The following is an 11503-nucleotide window of genomic DNA, read 5'->3' on the forward strand; positions in this document are numbered from 1 at the left end:
TTTTTTTACATTGCATCACAAATCAAATGCCATGGACTCTTGAATCCTGAGTCACAAAGGCTCGAGTCCGAGTCAAGTCCGATTAAAAATGCATCTAAGTCTGTGAAAAGTCCAAGTCCATTCAAACTGGACTCCTGGCTCAAACTCGAGTACCCCAACTCAAATTAATATTTAATTTTAAAATAATAAAGTTTGATTTATGCAGTGTTTACTTTTGAACCACTGCCCTCAAACAAGTTTGATTTTTGGCCCTTCATAGGAAAAGGTTTGAGCACCTCTGTTCTATACAAAAGGAAACTCCTTAAGCGATTTAAGTTGAAAGCACAAGTTGCTTTGATTATCCTCACTGTTGGTGTTCGTAACTACCCAAGACACCAAGGGACTAGACACCTAGGAACTATATTGTAGTGTCCAAACTTTAATTTGTATTCAGCCTTCATGGGGTCTGATGAACATTGCATGAGGCAGATCTAGACCACACACACCTCTGGCCTAGAAAAGAACAGAAAGAGATCTCAAAATGTCTCAGGCCAGCACTGAACAACAGTCTGTTTTCTCTGATGGCAAGCCGGAGCAGATCTTTCAGTAGCATGACAGCAAACCCTAGTTTTCTGTCATTAATTTAGTGGCAAGTCAGGGATGCTGACCCAACCGGCAAAGGGCCATAGGGGCCCCAACGGAGCCTGTCTATCTGCATGTACCATGATGAAGATGCAGAGATTCCCACATGATGGGTATAGAGAGGGATGTTCAATGGTGAATAGTGGTTTTATTACTATGTATTGCTGAATTGGTGCATATAAATTAAAATGGTTAAAGCAGTCGTGTCATTTTACTTTATATTTTGACATATACAATGGCAAGAATAAGTATGTCCACCCCTTGGAATTACCTGCATTTCTGCATTAATTATTTATAAAATGTGGTCTGATCTTCACCTAAGTCCTAATAATAGACAATCAACAGCTTCAGGAAACATCTGGTGGAGGGTATGGCTAAAAAAACTAGGTTCTACCAGTTATTAAATACAAGGGTTCACATACTTTTTGCAGCATGGACTGTGAAAGATGAAATAACATATTCAATAAAGACATGAAAACTACAATTGTTGTTTGTCATTACTTTAAGCATATTGTGTTTGTCAATGATTAGGACTTAAATAAAAATCAGACCAAATTTTCTGAATAATTCATGCAGAAATACAGGTAATTCCAAAGGGTTCACATACTTTTTCCAGCGTGGACTATGAAAGATTAATTAACATAATCGATAAAGACATGAAAACTACAACTGCTGTATGTCATTACTTTAAGCATATTGTGTTTGTCTATTATTAGGACTTAAATAAAGTTCAGACCAAATTTTCGGAATAATTCATGCAAAAATACAGGTAATTCCAAAGGGTTCACATACATTTTCTTGTCACTCTAAGAGGTCACAATACTATAAAAACATATTGTATGTTACAGAACTCAAAACTTCCTCTCTAGTCCAAAAGAAGAGCATTTATTGTTGGCCACATCGTGATGTTAGCATGTAGTGTCCAGTACATGTACAGTATGTAATCGTCGAAGATGAGGTAGTCGTACACTGAAGTTTGACAATTTTTACTTTAGTTTGCATTTAATCTACAAAAAGATTAAGATGTCAAGTAAGGTCCCCAGACATTCTTGTGTTCCTGGTTCTGGAAAAACTGCATCTCTACAAAGATTTCCGATGGATCCCAATGTTAGGAATTAGTAAAATAAAAAAGGGCATGAAATGACCCCTTTAAATATCATAATTTCTTGTGTTTATTTAGTTTAAAAATGTGTGGGGGAAAAAATCCTTCATTATTTTTAACTAGATTTTTACTTCTTGCATGAAACTTTTTCAATCTACTTGGTTTCAATGGCTGTTTGTTTGAAATGGCTCCTCTGATTGAAAAAAAATTACTCTTTTAAGCCATTTCAGAACAAATACATAAATATTGAGATAAATATTGAATATCACCAATAGGCTGAAAAATATCGAGATGTCATTTCTTTAGCTTTATTACCCAGCCCAATACTGGCCCAAGTCAAAAGGCCCCACCACAATGTCTCTTTAATATTTTCATCTCTAGGTGTAAGTCTGTGGGATTTTTCACCCCTTTTATCATCCTCCTGGCAAAAATCGTAACTCAGATTACTTGCAAGATGGCAAGCCAATGAGCCTCCGACATTCTCAGTTCAAGTTCAAGTCTCTCTCCCACAAAGACATACAAAAGTCCCCCAGCTCGCTCATCCATCCTTTGTGACATGGGAGCACCACCACTGGGACAAATCAGAGGCCCTACTGAATGTCACACTCACATGTGGTATACAATAAGACCCCCCTCCCAGCCCAGACTCCCTACATTGTTGCATGTCCACGAGCACCGGCCGCCTCTTGCCAGCCAGGCACAAAACAAATCGAACAACTGACAGCATAATTCACTAAGAGGGACTGGCTTAAGGCCATGGGCAGGACGGCGTAGAGATTTGGCTCTCCAACCGGTGCCCCCCCCATCACCCCACCTCACCCCGGTCCATTCAGCCACGGTCCCTCCACTGTCCTGGGAAGGAGAGAAAGACACGACTCGGAGATTCAGAATGCATCCCCTCCACATGCTTGAGTGAATGCGCTTGAGCCTAATACCAACTAATCTGTTGGTCAAATGCACCCACAACTGCAGAGGGGAAATCTGTTCCCGTTTTCGCAAACAGAGAGGGAGTCTGGATCCCAAGCTGCCCCAAGTGCCCCCACCAAAGGGCAAGAAGGAGAGAAAGACACACAGAGAGAGAGAGGAACTGTTAGGAATAAACAAAGTTGAAAACAGAATAACAAACACAGATCTGACAGTGTTTACTCTTGAAACAATTTTGGAACAAGATCAAAACATGCTTGAAACAAGTTCATAGGAGGGCAATTCTTCAAATTCTGGTAATTTCATGTCTTAAAACTAACAGATTTGAACTTGTTTTGTTATATGAAGGTAATATTTAAGGGATAGTTCAACCAAAAATGACCATTCTCTAAAAATGTATGCACCCACATGCCATCTAAGATATGTATGACTTACTTTCTTGTGCAAAACACTTTTGAAGATTTGTAGAAAAAGATCCAAGCTCAGCAGGTCCTTAGAATTGGAGAGGATGATGATTAGATATTTGTAGGTCCAAAAAGCACAGATAGTCATCATAAGAGTAATCTATCCTATCTCCAGCATTTACATTAATGTCTTCTAAAGCGAACTGATCACTTTGTGTGCGAAAAACAATAATATTTAAGCACTTTATAACTAGAAAAGATCGCTTCTAGTCAGGCATAACCGAATGGCCGAATTTACCCTAGTCAAGGGTCAAAGGAACGTGCCAAAGCGCTTGCGGGGAAATTCGGCCATTCGTAAATGCCTGACTGGAAGCAAACTTTTATAGTTAAAAAGTGCATAAATATAGTTCTTTTTCACACACAAAGTGATCTAATCTCTTTAGAAGACATTAATGTCACTGCTTGTGATAGGATGGATTACTTTTATGCTGACTATCTGTATCATCATCTTCTCCCATTCTAAGGACCAGCTGAGCCTGGATCTTTATCTACAAATCTTAATTTATGTTCAGCAGAAGAAAGAAAGTCATACACATCTCAGATAATAATAATAAACTTTTGGGTGAACTATCCCTTTAAATCTGACTTTGAAATTTTTTACCAGGCCTTGCTACTTTTCAAATATCTTTTATGTACATATTTATTATTAATTTTAGTATTGACCCCAGCCCAGACTTTCATAATTTCTAACAATTTTTTAATAATTACAACTGTCCCACTGTTGTGGAATCATTTACACCACACCAAACAATTGACCCCTATTAATATAATCCGCATACACTATTGGACATCATTACTAAACAAATAAAAAAAAGAAAGTGTGATAATCCTTTTACTTTGCTTTTGTAGAGGTCCACAATGCTAAAAGTGGCTGAAGTTGAAGAAACACCCAGGTGCATTACTAATATTGATTGTTACGACATGGTCTGTTCTAATACTCGATTCTGACTGGTTGGAATGCATGTAGTTCAAACCGTTGAATGCACAGGTAGTTCCGGTCGGTTTTAATCACTGTTCGATATTAATGTGCTGTTTGTAACCATAGCAACATAACTTTACAGAACAAGCAGAGTGAACTATTGCAACTGAAAACATTTCCTAACCACTTTCATAAAATTTTGAGAGATTGAAATCAGGACCTATTAAATGTGTCTTTTGCTGTCAAGCAAGGTGATGCAAGACAATTTAAACTGTGATGTGTTGTGTAATTTATGTTTCTGTGCTGAAGTGCCACCTATAGCCACTAAGTTTTTCCACATTAATAAGAAAATTACAATGAATAAAAATGTAATAATACATTTTCTCCGGAGTGCCAACCTTTCTACAGTTTGTGGATATTAAAGACTTTCCTGTATTTTCTGCTGAAACAGAAAGTTTGTGTGGGACATAAAAGGGCTCATTCATTTTTTAAAAAATATCCACTGGCCTTTGGTTTACATCACAGTAATGGCTGAATCTCTTTTTGCTATTGCTGATTTGCAATTTGTCTAAAATACAGTAGGTGATATTAAGAGTCAGAGACTCTTGTGACATATGAATGAAGTGTCAGAAGATTCGATTTATTTATTTTTACATTAAACAGTTTTTAGTACCATTAGACAAACTATAAAAATAAATCTTAGAACAACAAAGTTTTTTTATGTATCATATTTGATAAATTTTTTGTGTAGGACATTTGTTATTTAAGTTTTCCTTAGCCCATAAATGCTACAGTGGTAAATCTTGGGTATTATCAGAGGACTCCCTGAGCTTTTCAGAGATACCAAATGTTTCAGAGTTTGGCCATGTCAACTTCCTCTCCTTGATCTTTTTTTTTATCATTTGTGTTTTATGCAACAACCACTATACTGACATTTAAAAAAGGGAGCTCCTGCAAGAGTAGCGGCACAGCGGTCGTCCAAAATGAGCTAATGCCTCTGGCGGATCCTTGGCTTTACAACTTTGCAGCTCACCTTTCACTGTGGGTGTGGTGGATGAGGACCTTCAATATCCTCCCACAGTGAATGCTCCTAAGCCTTCCACGGCTCCTCCCTCGAAGCCTGCCATTGATCCTCCCTTGATGCCTGCCACGGTTAATGAGCCAGCACCCACGCCTATACCCTCGACTGTCCCGGAGCCAGTGCCTGTAGCCTCGACCGTCCCAGAGCCAGTGCCTGCAGCCTCAACCGTCCTGCCTTCGGCTCCATCAGGGACCTCCTTCCCTCCAGCTCCACCTTGGTCCTCATTCCCACTGGCTCCGCCTCAGTCTTCTGATCCCCCAGCTCCGCCTTTTCCCTCCGAGCCTTTGGCACTGCCTCGGTCCTCCGAGCCTCCGGCAGTGCACTCCCATAGTGCACTGCCCTCATCACTTCCATCTGTTTCCAATCATCCTCACCTGTCCTCCATTCCATCATCTGCCTTTGTTTGTATAATTACCCACCTGTTTTGTTAATTCTCTTTCAGTTCTTGTATTGAAATGTTGTGTTGTTTTGATATCTTCCACTCCAGTGTCTATTATGAAATATCATAAGTTACTCCTGCGACTCCTCTCTTCCTCTCCCTGTTACCCAACATTACACCTACAATGTTGCTAACTCTGCCAGTTAACCAAGTGACATGTGAAAGGAGTTTTTGCACTCTGAAGTTCTTAAAAAACACTTGATCAACCATCTCACAGAGAAATGTGATCTCCTACGATGACTATTGATGACTCAAGGCTGAAGTATGCAATTTCTAAGACACAAGCACCACCGAATTGAATTGCAAAATAAACAATGTTTTCAAAACAGCTTTCCGAAAACATCCCTCATCCACTGTTTTTCAGATAGTCCCACCCCCAACACACGCCATTGGTTGAGTAACATTGTTGGGGTGGGTCTAAGTGGGTCTCTCAAAACAAACACACACATTTTTATAGTGCCACAGAGACACAGTGTTTACAGTTTTCGAGAAAATTAATCTATGAATGGCTTACTCAGCATATTAAGCTGGGATAGAAGAAATATTTAAAATACTTTCTTCTATCCCAGCTTAATACATAATTCAGCTTTTTGGCATGACATTAGTTGTGATCATATCAGGTACTGGATTTAATATTGCACTGTATCATATGGCCCCATGAAAGCAGTTTTGTTTCAAATAATGGGAGGAGCTATGAACATGCAACTCTTTACATACATTTATGAAGTTGATCTTGTCCATAAAATGTAAATAAATGTTGCCAATCAACATTATTTAGTAAACAATTTTGTTTTTTATATCCAGCTGGTCACGTTTATGCATTCGTTAGCCAGCTAATCGATCGATCACATTATTGCGCTAAAAAGTCTAGACACAGCACAGAAAATACAGTTGAACAGAAAGCAGGTGTCTTAATATGCTTTAAAATAAATAGACACATCATCTAAAAAAACAGTGCACCTGCACGAGACACTGAATAAACAAAAACAAAGAGAAACAAAGACGTTTGTCTGGTGCATGTTTACATATAAAAACAAATGGATGGTTGCAAAAGCATTCAGTGTCCTCCACAGCCCCTTACAGGTGGTGGAGGTCTTTGCCCATTGCGTCTTGCTCTCTTATAAGCATTTCTCAGATTAAACAATGTGTTGTTTAAATGTTTTGTAAGGAAAGATGTTCAACTTGGAAATGTGTCTCGAGATCCTCGCATTCAGTTCCAGTCTGTGGTGTTTCATCTGTTTGAACAGCCCCTGGCCTGGGCTAATAGTTTGAGCCGCTTCACCACCGAGTTCAGCCGAATACCACTGCTATCTGTGAATATTGCTACTCTACATACAACTGTACTGAATAAAAAACGATGTGGTATTTCACTGTTATTATGAAGCTTGAGTCTGGAATAGCAGGAATCAGTCATCACCATGTGAACTGTCTATTGAAGCATTTCCCCCCCACATTTGACTTTTGAATTAACATTTGAGAATATGGACTGACTAAGAATTTTTATTTATTTATTTTATGCACACTAGTTGAAAATGAAATGCTCTTTTTTTTTTAACAGCCAGGATAGGAATGTCCTATGCAATAATATAATGGTGCTGAATGGTTTCTGTATTTATTTCGACCCTCTTGTGGACTAAGGACTTATATTTCTATACTTATGTAATTTAATAAAGCACAATACATATTCATGGTTCAGTTAGTACTGTTTATTTTTGTAATAAAGTTCAGCACTATTTTACTTTGAGTGTTATTTTTCATTCAGTATCAATTTTAAAAACTATCGGTTGATTAATCAGTTATCGGCAGGTACTGCCCAACTTAGTTATTGGTATCTGTAAAATCCACTATCGGTTTGCCTCTAGTTTATTCAATGTATTGAAGCACGGAGATTGGTTGTTTATATTTTTGCGCAATGTAGCGTATCAATAATAATTGCAATAATAATGATAATACATAGATAAATTATTAAATAATACTGAAAGCTTAAAATATAGATTATTCATATGCACTCACCTAAAGGATTATTAGGAACACCACACTAATACTGTGTTTGACCCCCTTTCGCCTTCAGAACTGCCTTAATTCTACGTGGCATTGATTCAATAAGGTGCTGAAAGCATTCTTTAGAAATGTTGGCCCATATTGATAGGATAGCATCTTGCAGTTGATGGAGATTTGTGGGATGCACATCCAGGGCACGAAGCTCCCGTTCCACCACATCCCAAAGATGCTCTATTGGGTTGAGATCTGGTGACTGTGGGGGCCATCTAGTACAGTGAACTCATTGTCATGTTCAAGAAACCAATTTGAAATGATTCGAGCTTTGTGACATGGTGCATTATCCTGCTGGAAGTAGCCATCAGAGGATGGGTATATGGTGGCCATAAAGGGATGGACATGGTCAGAAACAATGCTCAGGTAGGCCGTGGCATTTAAACAATGCCCAATTGGCACTAAGGGGCCTAAAGTGTGCCAAGAAAACATCCCCCACACCATTACACCACCACCACCAGCCTGCACAGTGGTAACAAGGCATGATGGATTCATGTTCTCATTCTGTTTACGCAAAATTCTGTCTCTACCATCTGAATGTCTCAACAGAAATCGAGACTCATCAGACCAGGCAACATTTTTCCAGTCTTCAACTGTCCAATTTTGGTGAGCTCTTGCAAATTGTAGCCTCTTTTTCCTATTTGTAGTGGAGATGAGTGGTACCCGGTGGGGTCTTCTGCTGTTGTAGCACATCCGCCTCAAGGTTGTGCGTGTTGTGGCTTCACAAATGCTTTGCTGCATACCTCGGTTGTAACGAGTGGTTATTTCAGGCAAAGTTGCTCTTCTATCAGCTTGAATCAGTCGGCCCATTCTCCTCTGACCTCTAGCATCAACAAGGCATTTTCAGCCCACAGGACTGCCGCATACTGGATGTTTTTCCCTTTTCACACCATTCTTTGTAAACCCTAGAAATGGTTGTGCGTGAAAATCCCAGTAACTGAGCAGATTGTGAAATACTCAGACCGGCCCGTCTGGCACCAACAACCATGCCACGCTCAAAATCGCTTAAATCACATTTCTTTCCCATTCTGACATTCAGTTTGGAGTTCAGGAGATTGTCTTGACCAGGACCACACCCCTAAATGCATTGAAGCAACTGCCATATGATTGGTTGATTAGATAATTGCATTAATGAGAAATTGAACAGGTGTTCCTAATAATACTTTAGGCGAGTGTATGTTTGATAAAATCTCCAGTAGGCCACAAGAATCCTAGAATTCACAGTAAAATTTTGTCTCCCAATCCGACCATGCCAAAAACAGTTCTTCCTCATGGACACACAACTAATTGTAGCATGTCGAGACACACGCCGCCATACATCCCTCACAGGTGCACACACAAGGCATGGGGCAGGGGTGGGGCCATATGAACCCCATTCACTCTCCAGACTGACATCTTTACAGTCCCCAACCACCATCTGTCACAGACCCAAGACCCGACAAACAACACAGTGACTTTCTCAGTGGAAAAACAGTGTAGTGCCAAAAAAAAAAAAGTGTAAAAGAAAAAAAATTGTTAGCTATAGTACAGAACTTGGGAAGACAGATGGTGTGAGAGAGAGAGATTTAATTCACTACAAGCTTGCATCCCAAACATTCAGCCCTTCCTTTGTGGCACACATTTAATCTCAACATCAGTTAGAGCACCAAACTCAAATGAAGAGTGAGACCAGGGAGAGAGGAGAAAGCCTAGTCATTTTGTTTTCAGCAGGTACCAACTTACTATCCCGGTTCACTTGCTGACTTACAAAAGGGCTTTTTCCATCTATAAAATAAAATGTCTTCGGCCAGCTTTCAGGGGATTTGTCTTAGTGCATCCAAAAGATTAATCCAGGCATATCAGTCGCCTCCTTTGGCACTTCAGAACACAACGTGGGCAAAATAATGAGTCTGAGTTTGTGAACTGTGCAAGGGGGCTCTCTGAACAACGTTGGCTTATGTTAACTTAGAACCAAGTTATAGCTTTTCACATAGGTACTAGCACACTGAAAATCAGTGTTTGGGCACAGAAACATACTACTATAATATAATTTAATATGACTGAAATCCTGCGATGGACTGGCGACCTGTCCAGGGTGTCCCCCGCCTTTCGCCCAATGTTAGCTGGGATAGGCTCCAGCCCCCCGCGACCCTGTACACAGGATAAGCGGTTGACGATGGATGGATGGATGGATGACTGAAATCACTAAATCAACCTGACTACATTTGGGTTACACTAACAAATGTAATTTTTAAGGATAGGTTTGGGAAATAATAATTTATAGTGAGCCAAAGAGAATGATATGACACAGGGATCTAATGTCTAATTATTCTCAGTATCTCAAAACCATGTGCTGAACTGGAGATGCCAAGCAAACTAAACAACTAAGTAAACAAGAGCTGCCAACATGATAATAGCATTCAAAGAGGTGGCAAGAACTCATCCCATTCAAATATAGACAAGAAGCCAAGGGTGAGGACTGACAATACAAAAACAGTAAACACTTAAAATATAACTTAAAATGACTTAAAAAGTTTGCTCCTTAATATGAACCCGTTGTTGGAAATAGAGCAAAGTTTGAAGCTCAAGTTCAAAGTTGAAAAGATTGGCGTGGAAACCATTGATACCAATACTTTGCCCATTTTAAAAAAAAACAATTAAATGCTTCAGAGAGAGGGATTTGATAAACACAAATAAAGCAAGACTGAACTGTTTTCTTGATGCGTCCCATACCTGTGTTACAGAAGAGTGCGAGCTGCGCGAGGAAGAGTGCGCATCTAGTCGCGAGCGCTTCCATTATTCTCTGAATGTGGAGAAATATTGCTGAAAAGATCAAATGAGGTGAGGTCGAGCGACGATAGAGGAACTCCTCTCCAGAAGAACCGGTGGGTATCACATTGGTTGGATAACGGGAGGAGATGCCTCCTTCAGCGGTTAGATCCACTCTTCTCACCGCTGCATGGAAGTATACGCGTGCTGATGAAACGCATCACTTCGCGCGAGGTGCGTTCTGTTGGGAGTGCGCGCGCCGCCCACAGACCACCACACAAAAAGTTTAGTATCACTTTCTATGGAGACCATGTTTATGATGTATTATAAAACTATTATCACAGTTCTAATGGATTAAATCTTAACTATTAATAATGTTTACACATATAACGTCTATAATGCATTATAATCATGAATAGGCAACATCAGGTTATTGTGATTTTTGTGTTATGTATATTTGGGAGTGAAAAAAGCCTGTATAGTCTATAAAGCACTATTTAGGTTATTCTTAATGCACTATTCTATAATACACATTGAATTGCATTATATCTTTTTATAAATAATTGTAATCACAGTTTCACTGTGACACCTTTAAAGATCATAATACATTACAATACGTGAAATTGGGTGTTGATCATGTTTTAATGCCTCTTTAAAGGTGTAACTATTTATATCCAAGCACTATAATGTATTATACAGTAATTGTGTTTGTCAGAATTTGTCACAAAAACTTAAAATTATATATTATATAAGGTATAACATAACACTTTGAGAATGCATTATAATAATTAATAATAAAAAATACTCCATTATTGAATAACCAATTATATATACAGGCTCCAAGTGTTCTTTACATATAAACTGTCAATCATAGCACTGTTGCAGCGGAACTAACTGAGCCTGTGAAAATTATCTAAACATGCAAACAATTATTCATTTCTTATTTTGGTCCATTTTCTTTTCACTTATATTAAATGAGGATAAGAGAAAGAACTAGAAATTGCAGGGGCAAGTGTGTTTAGAAAGTGGTTGGCAATCTTAGTACCATATAGAAATATGTTGAAGGGGTAGTGACCTCCTGACCTCTGGGAATGAGAGTGGTTTAGTTAAAATAGTATAATATGCATCATCAGTGACCCTGAAAACAAGATGT

The 11503-nt window shown here is 38.9% G+C and overlaps 1 protein-coding gene across 5 annotated transcripts in view; it reads right to left on the reverse strand.

The window, feature by feature from the left end:
- LOC127638097 (receptor-type tyrosine-protein phosphatase zeta-like) overlaps positions 1–10515 on the reverse strand; it is a 78225-nt gene extending 67710 nt beyond the window's left edge. For all 5 annotated transcript variants that reach the window (XR_007969839.1, XM_052119446.1, XM_052119445.1 and 2 more), the window contains exon 1: positions 10315–10515. Coding sequence is in view for 4 of the 5 variants with exons in the window: in XM_052119446.1 (XP_051975406.1) it covers positions 10315–10378 (64 nt within the window). In the remaining variant the exon portion in view is untranslated. The remainder of the gene's footprint in view (positions 1–10314) is intronic.
- Positions 10516–11503: the final 988 nt, after the last annotated feature.

This window comes from Xyrauchen texanus, chromosome 46, assembly GCF_025860055.1.
Source record: "Xyrauchen texanus isolate HMW12.3.18 chromosome 46, RBS_HiC_50CHRs, whole genome shotgun sequence".
NCBI lineage: Eukaryota > Metazoa > Chordata > Actinopteri > Cypriniformes > Catostomidae > Xyrauchen > Xyrauchen texanus.